This window comes from Triturus cristatus, chromosome 10, assembly GCF_964204655.1.
Source record: "Triturus cristatus chromosome 10, aTriCri1.1, whole genome shotgun sequence".
NCBI classification, from domain to species: domain Eukaryota; kingdom Metazoa; phylum Chordata; class Amphibia; order Caudata; family Salamandridae; genus Triturus; species Triturus cristatus.
This window is the reverse complement of record NC_140593.1, coordinates 1126809395-1126827400: the sequence shown is the minus strand read 5'-3', so window position 1 is coordinate 1126827400 and position 18006 is coordinate 1126809395. Positions and strand designations below refer to the sequence as shown.

The 18006-nt window shown below is 45.5% G+C and overlaps 1 protein-coding gene across 1 annotated transcript in view; it reads right to left on the bottom strand.

Annotated features, from left to right (window-relative positions):
* Nucleotides 1–18006, bottom strand: part of TBL3 (transducin beta like 3) — a 205151-nt gene that overhangs the window by 170689 nt on the left and 16456 nt on the right. Inside the window, exon 2 of the mRNA XM_085629377.1 lies at nucleotides 11440–11491. Coding sequence (XP_085485503.1) covers nucleotides 11440–11491 — 52 coding nt within the window. The remainder of the gene's footprint in view (nucleotides 1–11439; nucleotides 11492–18006) is intronic.

Here is an 18006-nt window from a genome sequence, read left to right as displayed (position 1 = left end):
TGTAGTTGTGATGAATCTGAACGGACTGTGACAGTCTATCTGTGAGCAGGTTCTCTCGGAGAAAAAGCGTCAAGTACAGATTACATGTAAAGGAAAGTTGAGATCTTTCATTGTACCTAAGAAAACAACATTTATTTTTTTTGCTCTCCATTCTGTACTGTTCATATCCCAGTCTGCCAGTTGTTTTTTTAAACATATTGCAATTGATTAGTTTGTGAGTAACAAACAACCACACCTTTTATGTACTTTTGTGTAGCTTTTACAAATATTCTTCCCTTCCGCAAATCAGGAAGTTAGCTTTAGGATGTGGGAAGAAGAAACCAGAATCATTTCGAGCTTTAAAATAAATGGGCAGTGGTAGGATTTCAAAAGGTTTGCATACTAATAAAGTCAGTTATTTTTCACACAGTGGACCTTCTCGGACCTGCTCAACGGGCCATGGCCTGTCCACGAAAGCGGTGTCCAGCCGCCCTCAGACTTTCAGGCGAGAAAAGGGTTAAGGATGTGCCAAACACCGGTCCCGCAATGTGTCAAAAGGTGTGATAACTGCTACCAACCTATACTAAAGCAAATGGAGAATTGCATTTCCAAAGGATAACAGCCTTCACCTGTGAGCTGCTTCCTCTGTTCCATATTCCAGGTTGCCTATTCAAAGTGGAATACTCTGCTAAAAGAGTTTCCATTGATTTAAGGCTGAAAATGAATGATTATGAGTAAAATAAAGTGCCGTAAAAATGCCGCTAAATTTCGATATTTGTGCCGCTAAATTTGCGAATCCATGCCGCTATATCCTGGGGGGTCTGGGAATTGAACAAACTCCTGCTCTAGCATACTGCTCTCAAAACGATTTTGAAAAAATAGATAAGATTACTGTTAAGGTTAAGTGACATGGCTAAACTGAAGAGCACACCGGTGCTACAAGCAATGGCAACATCCTATGTCAATACACATCAACACTGCTTGAGCCCTCAACCTTATCTTCAGTGCTCAATTAGGAAAGCTTGCCTTAAGCAAATCACGGCTGATGGGCCTTCAGAACGAGGAATTGAGCCCTAAGTGACCCTCTCTTTCCAAGATTGCTAATTGCAGACTCTGTGGATACAAATCTGAGTCTTTCAACCATTTGTTATGGTGTTGCAGAGTGCTGTTGCACGCCCGGCTCATCTTGTTAAAGCTGCTTTTTTTTTTATCTCGTAGAATGAGAACCTGGAACAAGGCCAGGAATTTTCTCTTTACTATGACGGAGCCAACTGATCTGGCCAAATTTTGCAAATGTATCAGCCTTATACAAGAACACTTTAAATAACATTATATGCCCAGCTAGAGCCAGCCCAGAAAAGACAAATCTAACTCAGTTAGCCATTGACCGCAAGTGGTGGCCTCTCTCGATCCTGGGCAATATCTATATACAATGGTCAATTCATTGCTTTTACTTGTGATCTTTTAATATTTCAGCACTGCTGTATTTGATAAGTTTTTTAGCCACCATTAGGCACGCTACACTTTTGTGTGAAGGCTTATGAACTGGTTACAACTTCAGGTCCCTCCTAGAATAGCTGCACTTTATGGTTATTTTAGATATTGTTGAGCATTTTATATGTCTGCTGCTAACTTCAGGTTTTAACTAGAGTATTAACGTAACTTTCATGATATTTCTTAAAGTCCTTTCTTTGTTGTATCTTCACAAGCATGTTTGTGCTAGTAGTTATATTTCAAAGCTTTCTCCTACTGCATGTAACGTACCCTGCAAGACACTTACAAAAGACTGATTTTAATGTGTGTTTTTTGTTTAGATTACTTACTGTGACGTCTTCCTTTTAAAAAAAATATATTTTATATATTACAAAGATTTTAATTAGTCGTACAATAAAAAAAATGACAATTTGTGATTACAGAAAACGGTGTGCTCTGGTCCTACCTGCTGGCCCTGACTTTCCGCAACTCTCCAGCCTCTGCATAGTCCCCCCCCCCCCCCCACCCCCCCCCCCTCCCGCCGCCGCGTTTCGGATCTCGTGGCCGCAGCGCGGAGGGAGGGTGAGTGCGGACTGCATTACCCAGACTCCCCGGGGGCCTTCACCGGACACAGCGTCATCCACCTAGCGCCCGGAGGCGCATTAAGGACAGCGTCACTCCCGGTGGAGCGGGGGTTGCATTTGCCGTTGCCCTTGTGTGCTCTGGTCCTACCTGCTGGCCCTGACTTTCCGCAACTCTCCAGCCTCTGCATAGTCCCCCCCCCCCTCCCGCCGCCGCGTTTCGGATCTCGTGGCCGCAGCGCGGAGGGAGGGTGAGTGCGGACTGCATTACCCAGACTCCCCGGGGGCCTTCACCGGACACAGCGTCATCCACCTAGCGCCCGGAGGCGCATTAAAGACAGCGTCACTCCCGGTGGAGCGGGTGTTGCATTTGCCGTTGCCCTTGTGTGCTCTGGTCCTACTTGCTGGCCCTGACTTTCCGGAACTCTCCAGCCTCTGCATAGTCCCCCCCCCCCCCTCCCACCGCCGCGTTTCGGATCTCGTGGCCGCAGCGCGGAGGGAGGGTGAGTGCGGACTGCATTACCCAGCCTCCCCGGGGGCCTTCACCGGACACAGCATCATCCACCTAGCACCCGGAGGCGCATTAAAGACAGCGTCACTCCCGGTGGAGCGGGTGTTGCATTTGCCGTTGCCCTTGTGTGCTCTGGTCCTACCTGCTGGCCCTGACTTTCCGCAACTCTCCAGCCTCTGCATAGTCCCCCCCCCCCTCCCGCCGCCGCGTTTCGGATCTCGTGGCCGCAGCGCGGAGGGAGGGTGAGTGCGGCCTGCATTACCCAGACTCCCCGGGGGCCTTCACCGGACACAGCGTCATCCACCTAGCGCCCGGAGGCGCATTAAAGACAGCGTCACTCCCGGTGGAGCGGGTGTTGCATTTGCCGTTGCCCTTTTGTGCTCTGGTCCTACTTGCTGGCCCTGACTTTCCGCAACTCTCCAGCCTCTGCATAGTCCCCCCCCCCCCTCCCGCCGCCACATTTCGGATCTCGTGGCCACAGCGCGGAGGGAGGGTGAGTGCGGACTGCATTACCCAGACTCCCCGGGGGCCTTCACCGGACACAGCGTCATCCACCTAGCGCCCGGAGGCGCATTAAAGACAGCGTCACTCCCGGCGGAGCGGGTGTTGCATTTGCCGTTGCCCTTGTGTGCTCTGGTCCTACCTGCTGGCCCTGACTTTCCGCAACTCTCCAGCCTCTGCATAGTCCCCCCCCCCCCCACTCCCGCTACCGCGTTTCAGATCTCGTGGCCGCAGCGCGGAGGGAGGGTGAGTGCGAACTGCATTACCCAGACTCCCCGGGGGCCTTCACCGGACACAGCGTCATCCACCATCACACTTGGCCTCATTCAGGTACAGATGCTGACTGTTGTGATCACTCGCCTAATGCAGTGGTTGTAGACCGGGGTTGTGCCTACTGGACTCAATTTATGGTAACATGCTTGCCGTTTGTAGGCATGATAGAGCCTGGGACTTTTTTGACCTTAAAATCGGACTGTTGGTACCCCATATTCCCCATTGTAACGCATTATTTATTTTTGTGTAAGGGCTTTGTTGTGTTTTCCTCTATAAAGCTCTGTTTAGTAATAGTAATGTCAACTCATTCTGGGAAAAGTTTGAGGGGGAAAGAGGTGGGTATGGCGGGCACTATGGACCAGTTCATTACTGGTAGCCCAGTTACCCTCCCCGGACCGAACCTCGGTCTCGTCCACTCATACCCCCCACTCCTTGGACCATCCTCGAGTTGCGGCCTTGAGAGCCAATATAGAAGGCCTTGAAAGCCTGACGGCCACGGCACTTAATATTCAAAATGATGTGGCCTCTATCTTACCAGTAACCAAGCCAGCCACTTCTTCTTCTTCCTCACATTCGGCCGACCCTACTATCCTCCCAACATCGCCCCCCACGGCGTTTATCGGGGTGCAGGCAGAAATCCATCCTGCCTCTCCGAAGAGGATAAGATTTGTCACACCCCGGAAAGTCAGACTGCCTAAAAATTGTAAAAACAAGAGGCGGGTAGGTGTTAGGAAGGTTGTTTACAATAAAGTAGTGGGGAGGGTGATCAGTCCCTGCCAGGAAGAGAATGATGAGGACACTACTGGGGGGCCTGCAGATTCTGTGTCTAACATTCAGACTGCGGGTAGTGCGGTGACTCTCCCCCTAGATTCTTCTCTCATCAAAAAAATGGAGGATATAATGAAATCCTTACTCCTTCCAGCAATCGATAGAATTAGAGGGTTAACTGAGCGTGTGGACAAATTGGAAGAGACAACCTTAGACAACTTTTTTTCATTAAAATCATTTATAAAAGTGCAGCTAAGGTTGAGGGAGGAAGGACTAGGGGGGGGATATGATGGTAAGGCACTGTCTACCGTTGATCATAGTTTAGTTACCACCGTTGACAACTTATCAGGTGGGTTGGAAGTACCTATCTGTGATTTGTACCCTACTGTGTTGGCGGAGGACACTGCGAGTAATCCAGCCCACCCCTCCGATAGGCCTGTGATGAAAATCAAGACCCCTAAGGCTCCCAGCCTCATCCCAGGCAAAAGGACGACACGTTCCTTAGCCCCGGGTTGTTCAGGCGTCGAAAACTCAACTACTATACTTACCTCGCCAGTAGTACATAGCACACATGAGACCCCAATCGCCAGCTCAGTCCAAATTACAAAGGTTAACATGGTGCTGCCAGGTGAGGCCCCTTCTTGCATGCGGGACCTCAACATAAATCTCCCTCCTGATTGCCAGCCCTATGTTGTTGTGATGACCGGTGTACCGGCACTTAGTCCGGGCAAGAGTGAGCCTTATATCGATTTGTTTAATAAGACTTTATTCTGGCTCAAAGAGAATAGACCCTTGCCCGACTCTTGGGAGGGCCGGATAATACATGTACGTAGAGTTGGATGGATTGGTAGCAGGGAAAAATCCATTAATGGGGACTGTAACATAGTGAACCTTAAAGACCCAAGGATCGTCAGCTATATATGTAGGGGACCTAGGAAGGCACATAGTTCAGTAGGCAGTATGGGCTCAATCGATACTCATGACCTTAGTTATTTTAATCCTCCAATCCCGCATGCGAGACAAGCTGGACTCCATATGCGGGAGGGCTGGGACAGCTGCCATTTTCGTGGTTGCACCTCTAAATTCAGCTTATTTAATACTAACCTCAGCCAGCCGCAGGGCCGTCTTTGGCAAGGTTATTGACAGGAAATCTGCCCTAGACAGGAGTGCCATATTGAAGCATCAGGGGAATCTGATATCGACAACTCCCCCCCTGGAGAGCAATTGGGGAACCCTCCCACCCCTACACTCGCCCCCTTATCTACTCTTTGGGGACATCCACAGGCTGTGCCAGAGCCCAGTAGGGATCCACCCACTAAGGGCCTTCTGACCACTTATGATGTGGCACCACTTGTTGGCGATTTAAACCTTATTATTAACCCTACTCCCATTATAAGAAAACCAGCTCTAGGGCAGGGAGGGGACCCTAATATGTCTCTGAAGGTAGCTAGCTGGAATATTGCCGGTCTAACCCGAAACATAGGTATCCCAGACTGGAATGCATTCATTGAAACATTTGGGATTTGCTTGTTCCAGGAAACTTGGTGCCTGGAACCTCAGCATAAGCTGGGCTTTACCACTTATTTTGTTCCAGCTGTTCGACCGAAGGAAGGTAAGGGGCGCCCTTCCGGAGGTCTCTTAATTTGGGTAAGCATTTCCCTGCGGTATTCTATCAAAAGTTTCGCCACCACTTCCCTGGACTTACAGAGACTTTTAGTTCGTGGTCCGTGTGGAGGGCGGGCACTCGAAATATTTAATATCTATGTCAGAGGCACTAGGGGTGGTGTATCTACCCTCTCCCCGACGGGCATTGATGAGGAACTCAAGAACTGTGGTCCAGATTCCCTTGTTTTATTAGCGGGGGATTTTAATTGCACATTCGAACCTCTTGCAGTGGACGATGTGCTGGGCCTCAGCGACGACGACGCAAGGAGAGGCATCCCGCCGCTGTCAATTGCTCCAATCAAAAGATGGTCCCAAAATGCAATTGACCTCAATGCCCTCTGTCTGGAGTATGGTCTTAGAGCTACCAATGGCAGAACCAAGTCAGACCAAATGGGGGCACACACATTCAACAGAATAGGCCATTCCTCCAGGATAGACTACATTATGTTGAATTTTCGTTTGTGGTCTTTCTTGGTGGATATGGAGGTCCGTCCATCCATCGACAGTGACCATAACCCTCTATCCTTATCTCTGTCCCCCTTGTGGAAGGGAAGCTCCCCTCTCTCAACTCCGCACTTGTGGAAATCATCACACGAAGTGTGTCCGTCTAACTGTGGCAGGCGCCTGAAATGGAAGAATTTTATTGGCAATGAGACCAAGATGCGGGAGGCACAATCTATAATGGCTAATATTTTACCTCACCTAGACTCCCCCTCTATCAGTGCGCCAGAGGTATCCGCGGTTTTTGTACAAATCACAAAGGCTATAGGTGAGTTATTTATAGCCAAGAAGGTGGGAAAGGGGGCTAATACGAGAGATGGCAGGAAGGGTCCAGCAGGGTGGTTCTCAGGTGCATGTCGTGTGGCCAAATGGGAACTACTAAAGGCAGTAAAAGCTAAGAATAGAGCCCTGGTATGTGCTGCCAGGGGCAATTACAGGAGGGCCTTAATAAAAGCAAAGGCAGATTAGGAAGACCAGTTCTGGTGTGATCTCAAAGCCGCAAGCTTAAGGAAGGATGCAAAGGGTTTTTGGGACTTATTGAGATCCAGGGAGAAACCCGTCGACACAATGATTACATGTAATGTCCCCGAGAGTGCGTGGGTTGACCATTTCTCCCAACTTTATTCAATGGCTCAGGAAGTGGGGGATAGCTTGAGTGTACGACACCCTTATGTATCTCCCCAGTCTAAGGACGAGCTTCTGTTTATATCTAAGGAAGTGGTAGGGGCGATAAATAGTTTGGTGCCCAATAAAGCAGCAGGTCTGGATGGCATTCCCGGAGACTTGTTACGCACCAATCCGGAAGATTGGGGAAAACTTATTTCTACCCTACTAAATTCCAGTTTTGAAGGAGCAATTTTCCCGACTTCATGGAAGGGTGCTGAGGTCGTCCCGATTTTTAAGAAAGGCTGTCGGAATGACCCAGCTAATTACCGCCCAATAAGTCTCCTAGACACTTCACAAAAGGTGGCTGGAAAGGTAGTCTTGACCAGGATACTGCAGTGGGTGGAGGAAAAGGGCATCCTTTCAGACTTTCAGGCTGGCTTTAGATCAGGCACGGGGACCATTGAGCAATCCTTTCGACTTATGATGCTTTATTGGAAGGTTGTTGTATTGGCCAAGGGCAGTCTGTATCTTGCTTTTATAGATTTGCGGACTGCCTTTGACCTAGTTCCCCGCAGCCAACTCTGGAGAGTGCTTGACGAACAGGGTATTCCACCCTATTTGTTAAATCTGTTAATAAATCTCCACGTGGACAATTTTGCCCAGATCAGGTGGGGCAATCAGGGGCAAAAAACAGCATGCATCCCTGTAAATAGAGGGGTACGCCAGGGATGTGTTCTTGCTCCCACCTTGTTCTCCTTGTATGTCAACGGAGTGGTGGAGCACCTGCTTAAACACCCTGCAGACGCACCATCCCTGGCCGGAAGAAGAATACCCACCCTCCTATTTGCAGATGATACCCTCCTGATATCTAAAACCCCGGCAGGTTTGCAGAGTTTAATAGCAAACTTTAAGTCTTTCTGCGATACGAGAGGGCTAGTCATCAATACTGCGAAGACCAAGTATTTGGTCCTCAACCCCCCGAAAAAGTTGGCCAAACCACCGACTCTAGATCTTGTCGCCCTTGAGAGAGTCTCAGAGTTTGACTACCTCGGTATTCGACTCTGCGACTCCATGAGCTGGAATTGCCACCTCCAAAAGATGTTGTTGACCCACAAGAGGGTGGTGGGGGCCCTGCTCAAGGAACATCGTGCTTCAGCCTTGAAACCCATCGCTGCTGTTCTAGATATTTACAGGGCAAGGGCTGTTGGTGCTGCTCTATATGGGGCAGAACTTTGGGGGATTCACAAGGTGGACCTTCTTTCCCGCTCGGAAAACAAATTCCTTAAAGATTTAATGGGGCTCCCCTATAGCACCCCAACCCTCCCTTTGCTTCTAGATACGGGTATTCGCCCACTTAGCGATCAGGCAAGGCTTCGCCCTCTTCTCCTATGGGCGAGAATATGGAGAACCCCAGAATTATCCAGCTATGCGGATGGCTTAACTGATGTGTTGGGATCTCCAGCCTGGGCCAAAATTCCTTGGCTGAGGGAGGTCAAGCGTCTTCTCTTCAGCCTTGGACTCGGCGAAGACTGGAATAACAGATCTGCACCTCCCAAGCCAGAGCTGAAAAAGATCTATTGGAGCTGGGTAGCTGGCACCAGAAGTAGCAATGCCAATCTGTGTAGGTCCTCCATGGATTTTCTCCTGATAAAGGAAGTGCATTTCTGTGAACCTTACTTGAACATTATTTCAAACCGTAAGGACAGTGCTCTATATTTCCAATTCAGAGTAGGCTTACTCCCCGTTGGTGAATTGACATGCAGGTGGAAGGTTCCAATCCAGACAACTCCTTTTTGCCCCTTTTGCGAAAAAAGGTCTGAGTCTGTCCCCCATTTTCTGTTTGAATGCCCGGCCTATGCAGCCCCCCGGTGTAGATGGCTCAAGCCTCTTTGCAGAGAACTTGGAACTAGACTCCACGTAGAGGCCATGAGAATACTAAAAAATGATCCACGGCCTCTTTTTGCCTGTGGGTTAGCCAAGTTCCTAGGTTGGGCTTGGCGTATCAGATCAGCTAGGCTTTCGTATCTTGTTTAATATGTTTTTAATTCAGGTTTTTATTTAATTTATTGGCACCAGTTGCTGTTTTGAAATGTTTGTTCACTTCTTCATGCACTGGTTCCTTTTTACCATTTTATCATGTATTATTGTAATCCTGCTTTTTAAGATATAATTATATCGAAATAAAGCCTTCTTGACTGACTGATTACAGAAAACGGACATTAAAAGCCTCTTCAGCTTTTCCCCTACAACAATGTTTAGCAATGATTTTTAGAAAAGAAGCAGGTGCAAATGTGAATATGTGGACTAGCCTAAAACTTGGCAAACCCAGTCTGTACTGTGCTTTCAACTCTGAAGTGTGCACTAATACTAATTCTTGTGATTCCTGTGCTAGAAGGAGTACCACGTACATAGAATACTTCTGAATAACCATTTGGATGCACCTCTACAGCATGATACATGTTCTTAAGGATTTTGCTGGAGTAAAACTCATCACCATACAATCCTACAGTGGGTGACTAAGAGTAAAAGTAATGCATCAGATTCTCTGGTTAATGCAGTATATTTTACTGGTCTTCCGAGAGTCAGCAATAAAGTATGATTAAACATTGATTGTCCTGCAAGAGTATGCAGTAGAGTAAAAGTGCACCGTGTATGTCCTGCAACATGTATGTCCTGCAAGCATGCGCCATGGTCCTGCAACGGAGTGCATCAGATGTGAGTAAAGGGGGCACACAGTGAATGTCCCTGGTTCTGCGACTGAGTACAGTAGAGGGGGAGTAATTAATGTAGGTGTTCCTCAGCCAGCCAGGGTATGCAATAAAGGATGTCTCTGGGGGGGATCATGGTCCGATGGCAGTAGATCATAAATGTTGTATTATAATGGTCCTATCAGTGGTATAGGTATGTTATGATGTTGATAGTTTGATTTGGATGGGATCTGTGAGGCGTATGTATGTGTGATTTTTTCTTTTACAGTTTCATTCAGGTAGGGTTGGATGCAACCATGGTGTGAACAATTTACCAGACTTTTCATGCTAACGTCTTTTAGACTTCCGTTTGCGTTTTATTATTTTCCAAAGAAATAAGATGTGCCAAGATCTGCTATTGTAATTGCTTTTTACTCTGCTTAGCCTACCTTGAGAGGTCACAGAATGTTGGTGAATGACTGTGTTCCTAGGTTGCCAGACAGAGCAGGCTGAGCAGATAAGATGCTGCTCCCGATGCAGCATTCTTCTAACTAACAAGAAAGCGGTCTTCCAAACTAAACCTACATCTTTTTATTTACATGGACTGGCAATCTGACTTATGCTTCTTAAGAAGAATCTTAAGATGCAACACGTAAATGGGGAGGTAGGAGAGAAAGAACTGGAAGAGGAGGAGAAGAGTATTTTGTGAGTAAAGTAATTGGCCTTGAGTTGTGTGGACTGTGAGTAGGCCATACAGAATGATGCAGTTCTGAATAATCTCATTTCAGTTGGATTATTGTTCCATGGTTTCTTATAAATTTGCATTTTTAAGGTATAGGAGAGCAAAAGTAACATTGTGCTGCACCTTAAGGAAAGCAAAGGGGGTAAGGGCACAGATGCAATACAAACACACAGAGGAGAGAGCAACAAAACATGCGTTCCCATGGAGTGCGGAAAGAAAAAGATAAACTTAGTTCAATGATTGCAAGTAGTGGGAGGATACAACTCATCAAATCTGAAACATTGTAGAACAGCTGTGATTCAGGAAGGGACAGACATAAGGAGATGAAGGAAAGCCATTCAATAAAAAAGCAAGCACATGAGACTAACAAGAAAGCCAACGAAGCAATGGGTTCACTTGAATGCCCCAATTATGAGTGGGCCAGAGTTCTCCGACACATCTGCAAACCCTATTTGTGCAGGGGTCAGAATTCCAAGTTACGTAGATTTTACTGTACCCGGTAATTAATATATGCAATGAAGTTGCACTCTGTTCAATTTCAGCAGGTTAAACTTGTTAGAATTAACTTGAGAAAAGATTACGGTATTTCCTGTGACGTGGATTTTGGTGCAGTAGACACCAAAATAAGTATATTGATTCCCAAAACCTTGGAATATGTGCAATTTATCATAGCCAATATATTCCAAACCACAAGTAGTCAGATTTTACGGGGAGTTATAAACAGCATCTATGCCTCTTGAGCACTCCTATACATTTTCTAAGTATGGCATTACACACAATAGGTCTTTCAAAACGAACCAGCTAAAGCTGTCTGTAGACAAGACCTATGAAGGACCAATACTGTGCTCTCAGTATCGGTGTCAGGCGAACAATGGAGATCTAAGTTTCATAATGGTTGGCTCTCCTGGTGCAGGATATATCCTAGACAGATCCCAGCATACTCGGGGCTGAATTAGGCAGATGTTAACTTGATCCCAGAAAGGATAATCCAACCTTGAGTTTTACTCAGAATACAATGGCCCCAGGATGACCTCCACTCACGACTGAGTTACTCCAACACATAAAGGTATGAACCATGGGTTAAACTACACTCAGAACATTTTAATTCAAATTCAAGTGGATGAAATTGGTTAGTCAAAGCCAGCAACATACCTGAATCTTCCCTCCTTTGTAGAAAGGTTCGATTTTTCTCGACACGGCATAGCTGTTAGGAAGCAGACACAGGCAGTCAGTGTTCAATAATTGAAAAATACAGAACATGTGATCACTTGAATGTTGTACTAATAATACATTAAAAACTGCTTTTATATAGTGCTTTAAACTGGAATTCAACCATTCCTAAACACTTCAAGCCATCTGTATTTCAGGTGCTCAATTTACTGTTCTCAGAATGCCAGATATCCAAGTCGGCTGTGCTGAGTTTCAAACTCATGGTATTTCTGACCAGCGAGTGTTTAACTCACTGAGCCCTCTTGTGGCTTATGCACTAATCTACTAAATATACCTCTATGTTGCTATCAAACACAAGTAAACACCCTCTAATGAATGATAAACGTACACAAAAATAGCCAAAATATATTGAATCTGCTACAGCCCACAAATTCTCTATGAAGTCATAAAACACACATCACTTTGTGCTGGTTAAGAAGATCTACTAAAATGTGCTGAGAATTTGACAATTTCAAGAGCTTGGCAGACAGGGAACTCTTTCACAATGGGGATGTAACTTCCGGTCCGCCAAATTCTCAATCCGCATGCTGAAATTTGAGTTGGGACAACTGCCAGGTTTACGCCGACGGAACTAAGATTTACTCAGTCAGCGTAAACCTTGCTCCGACAGTCTGAGGAATATAGGCCGTCAGAGGTAAGTCATCCCATCGTGTCCACCCTATTTAAAGGTGCTGGTCGGCTGGCTCTTTCCTTTTTACTGTCACCACCAGGCAGAGCCAAAATGTATCCCCTTTGGGACCTATTGGTTTTGCCAATGGTTCTAGCAATATGTTACTGTCTATACATTGCATATTTTAAGTAAGTAAAGACTTTGAATGTGTTAACATTTGTAAACTCTCTTTACTTTAGTGCTATTTTGTACTGTAAGTGAAATTGACTTTTTTCTAAAAGACTCCACTATTGGGTTTTCCAATGCTTGTATGGTACACGCGAGTCGAGTCGTATTTAGGTGTCCAGGCAAGTTCTGGTTGTGGAAGGGTGTTCATAATGGGACACGATTGAGAGCTCTGGAACGGAGGCTGAAGGAAGTTAGTAAGTAGGCCATAACAGTGTTCAGATTACACACTTATCCAACCCTTGGCCTCTCTCCAGTGGTCACGTAGGGATGGGCACTTATGTACTATTTGTAATTACCAATTATAATTATTTACAACAAAATAATTGTTGTTACTCATTTGAATCAAACTTCTAACAAGCATTCACAACCCCAATAGGTTTGGCTTGTTTAGGCATGTTTTTTGCTGTATAGTATGTCTGAATGCAATGGAAGAAAACTCATAAGGAGGTACCAAAGTGCTGACCAGGGGCACAGGATTGCATTTCGTATGTTTTAAGAAAATCCCTTAATTTCGTAAGTGGAGACCTAAAAATTGTGGTGATGTAAAACAGCAATAATAATAATAATTTCTATTTGTAAAGCACGAACATATCACCCCTTAAGGTTTAAAGGCGGTGGGGGCTGTCAGGGAGATTAAGTTAGCTATTGCCCAGAGTCACAGGGTGCTGAGCTGCTGCGATCAAACCATGATCTCCGCACTCCAGAGTCAGCCACTCTGGCCGCTGCGCCACATCGCTCCCACAGTGGAGTCCTTGGAGTCAAATCTAAATCTTATAAAGCCAAAAGAAGGAGCGACACTTTGCTCCATGGCAGCACTCACTCCGCAGCATCTATTGGAGGGCAGGAGCACAGCTGGAGTTACAGCGGAAGGGGTTAGGCCCTCAGCTTTCTTACACTATGCATGACTCCTTCCTCTGATGCTTGACACCACAGTCCTTTATTGTAGGTGTCGGGGCTCTTGGTGCGTCTACACTCCTTTAGAGGTAGAGTTGCAGTATTCACTTATCAGCAAAGTTGATCCAAAAGTCATGAAGGTCATTTGGTCCCTGTCAAAACATATCCAAATATCCCCAGTTTCGCTGGGAGTCAAGAGCAAAGGAAGAAACATGGGTGAGAGACAGCAACATGAAGTGGATGCGTAGCAGAAGCAATATGGAGGGTGTGGGTGTAATTACGAACAATGAGAGTAGGGAAAGAAACAAGAGGGCAGATAGAAGCAACACTGGAGTGCAGGTGTAGGGAAACAACACGGTGTGGGGAGGGAAGCAAACTAACAGGGAGAGAGAGAGGAAGTTGAAGCGGGCCGGGAGAAGCACACGAGCAAGAGACAGCATTCGACACAAAAGGGAAAAGAGGAGCAAACCAGGGAGAAAGCTGGAAAACACATGTACTATTGTACAGTGCTTAAAAAAGAACAAAGCGGTGACTGAATAATGGGCAGTGGAAGGACACAAGTAATGCGTCCATGCTCTAGGGAAGGGACAAACAAAGAAGAGGAGGGAAAGCCCACATAAGCTAACAGATAAGATCAAACAAGCATTTGCAATGCAATAGGTCTCGCATTTGCGAGAGTTTAAGCTATTCGAATTGTAAATGACAACGCCTTTTATTTCTCTGTTTTGATAATTAACACATAAAGAGAATACATTGTCATTTACAATGCCAATAGCTTAAACTCTTGTAAATGTGAGACCTATTTCATTTCCAAGAAGCGGCCGCCATTGTTCTGGGCTGCTTGGAAAGTGAAAGCGTGCTTGGCGTGATGAATGTTGCAGGAAAGCAAGTTATGAGTGTAGTAGGAGAAACTCATTAAAGAAGATAGTGCTTACAGACTTAATAAGACATACTGTGTCACAACAGAAGTAAAAGGGCCAGTCCTCATGGGAGGTTACAAATGAAGACAAGGCGGTACTAAGGAGGGACTAACAAGCCTATTAACGAATCAGAAGCCAGCATTTACAAAGGACAATGATACAAGCCAATAATAAATATGGGCGGGGAGTCATTGGAGCTTCAAATCCATAATTGTACACAGCATGCATTGCGGAGCAGCGCATAAGCTGCCCAGGCTCGACCTAACAACATCAATCAGCAGCCCGGCGAAAAAGACACCAGTAGACTTCTGGTGACATGGCAGGCAGAGGCCCACAGTCATTGCTATGGCACTAGAAAACAGGGTTGCTTAGGCCAGAAACACAATAGTCAGAGGTCAAATTAGGCCAGTACATGGAAGCATAAGGCCCATGTCACCTCACAGAGGGCTGGAACTAAACTTATACAACATACCTCAGAGCACAGGTTTGGCCCAAAGAAGATTTCTCTGTCGTTAAATTTGAAGGATCTTGGTACATGTAGCAACTGGATTATCGTAAGAAGGACTCCGTAATATTTAAGCCCTTTAAAAGCTGTAAGTTTAACGTGAAACGTGTAGGCTGTGGCTGTATTGCATATGATGGACTTGTTTTTAATAACTTATGTTTTTTGATCCTTGAACTTTAAAAGATTGGACTGTATAAGGAAAACATTCGTGAACGACAAAAAGTGTTTTTTATGTAAAAGAGTTTATAAATGCGGACTATATGTCTTTGGAAAGTAATGAACAAAAAATGTTTCAGGTATTTTTTCAATAATAGCCATTAAAAATGAAAAAATGATGAATGCTCTATAAATAGTGATTGTTGATGAATAGAGGTTGGCTCCCTACCAACAAATAACGTTGTGTTTCCTCATTAGACACACAAGCTATATGATTAGCATTTGCAAAAATCATGGTAGTAAAACGATAATTAGCTTGCCAAAATGCATTTCTCTTTCAAACTCAAAGGCTGCACCAGTGTCACTCAGGTAAAGGACCAATGTGCCTGTACAGAAATGAGAATGGCCAAGCCAATAATTGTACTGAAGTAGCCTATTGTTCAACCTGTACATAAAGCTTACAATTATATAGTTAAGAGCAGTACACCTCCTTGTTGCTTTAGTAATGATCCAAGCCTCTCCAATGAATGTACTCTACACTCATTTGGGAGAATGTGCGAATTGTGTCTCATCTCCCTCAATTGTGGCTCCTAGCTCCGGTATAGAGACATTTTGCTATCCTCTGTGGGTCAGTCTTAAACACTTGTGTGCCCCAACTCGCAGACCATCAAAGTTGGCTTGCACAAAACGGATTGTTGAAGTAAACCAAGATGGCCGTCATCAAGAGGCCCAGAACTCCAACTCCCACTTGAGGGGCAGGTGGTACAGTGCACTGCTATGGTCATGTAGGCAGGGTATCATTGGGCACTGGCTGACATCTCCACTGTTAAGAAAGTATAGTTTACGGGTTCAGTCAAGCAGCCATGTGCAATGGTGAATTCGAATGTATCAGTACTGTCTTCAGATGCTGGCGTGGTAAATTATGGTGTATGCACAAAGCATTTCTGGCACTGACTGACTGAAATGAGAGCAAATCGTATCTTTGGGCAGTACCGAATATCTCTTTGGCAGGTCTGCAATGTGTCATACAATATGCCGCCACAAGGTGGTGAAGAAGGGCAAAGCAAGATGCGTGCTTTATTTTCCCAAGCCTTAAACCAGCAATTACACTGGAGTTACCACTAGCCAGAGCAAACCTCATGTATACCGGTGGCACAGTAAGCCACTGTGGCACAACCTCCTTCAGTATCCCCATACAGCAAGCCCCTTGACTTGCCATAAAAGCCTTGAACAAATAAATTAGGGGTGTGTGAAACTCATATAAATTACTTTTGCGTAATTGTGGAAAATTTTGTTAAAATTATGCAGGACAAAAAATATTATAGGGAACATGCATTCTCGCCTCAAGCACTTTGCGCAAAAATAAAAAATAAAAAGCACAAAAAACGCAACGGATGTTAACAAGAGTCGTAAACATTCTGTCATTTTTGAGGAGGGATTTTTATCTGCGCAACTCCTATTTACACGAAATTGCGTGTAATTTAGCATAATTTCTCAGATTACACCGGTGTATTTGAAATTTCGGCCAGGCCTAAAATAAAACTGCTTCTCAAATGGCAAGTGCTTTTCACTAAAGCATCTTTTGCTATAACTGTGATTCAGCCATAAGGGTAAAGTTAGTGCTAGTGACTTCTCAGTCGTGGCTGTACCAAATTCCTAAAATTAAACCCAAACTGTAACTGGATGTGAAACGCTCCATTACAGCTAATGTGGCATTAACAGCTATGCTCGGTATCGACCCTTCCTCAACTTTTGGCCGAGCTGTCAGTGTCTTTCTTGATTTCGCAAGGCACTGCATGGATTATAGTGATAACCACTATATTTTCTGGGGTGATGGGATGTATTTTGCATGCTCGGTGATTGCTTCTTAATTAAACAAGCATTGGCCGCGCGGCCGTACAAGTAACGGCCGTGCGGCCCTGAAATCAGAAGTGATCGTGATAGCGAGGACGGCAGACGCGCTCTGCGCGCGCAGCAGTGATCGCGCTGGGAGGCAGATGGCCGCGAAAGTGAAAGTGATGGCGTTGGCGATCAAGCGTGGCGAGCGATGCGCTTAATGAGCATGAGGAAGAAAGCCTCTGCTCGTAAGCGCGCGCCCGCGCACATGCACTGTAGCTCTAGGCCAGCGGTAGCATTTTTTGGAGCCCTCACAAAAAGTCTTGCCAGACCAGCGCATGCGCTGGGTCAGGCGAGACCTAAAAAACGAGAGTGACACTGGAACCGCGCCATGAGATTTTGCAACCCTCCGCAAACCAGGATTTAAGGTACTTTGTTCAGCGGGCCTAACTTGGTCCCTGTATCTGGCCGGTGCTCCTTCGCAGTCAGCCTGAACTTTTGACTATGTCCTGGTCCAGCATGACCAGATAACCACACTTGGAGCTTTGGACTTCTAGGCACTATTTTTATTTAACTTTGAAATTGCATATCTCCAGTCCTACTGATTGGATTTTTGAGGTTTTGGTCTCAAATTATTTATTAAATTGTACTATATTTTTTCTAAATTGGTGTAGCATTTTTCTTGTGTTGAGTTTTCACTTAATTACTATTTAAAGTGCTGCATAAGTACTTTACACACAGCCTCTAAGTTAAACCTGACTGCCAAGCTACAAGACGGTTAAGCACAGGTTAATTTGGGGTTTGCTTGTGTTTCACCCTGACAGGAATTGTCATTGCTGTTTGAATAGGGTTTCACTTCCCTTAACCAGTAACCCAATTTCCTACAACCCACATCTCCTGTAGCTGGTCCTTTAAGCAGTATATCCGAGTGCCTTGTTTCATCACGACAGGTCTGGCATTCTCTATACCTACAGACCCCCTATTGATTTGCCAGTAGCCAAAACCACAGACCAGATACACAAGTTTAGGATTAGATTAAAATTAGGATATTCCATAGAATGCTACAACTCCCCACAGCTGTCGTGTCCAGTTGATTGCTCCACTGAATTCCCAAATACACTGTCAAAACCTCAGATCCTCAAAGTCCATCAAATTTCATGAGCAACCTTCTGATCTCTAGGGTAGCCTTAAATAATGTTTACTGAATATCCCACCAAGTAGCCCAGACAGACATTGTGTTCCCCGACACCTAGTCATTGTCCTCTCAGGCCTAATACTAGACAACTACACTATGCCATGCAACCACTGTTTCAGAGAAAGAGCTTTTGAAGAGGCGGAGA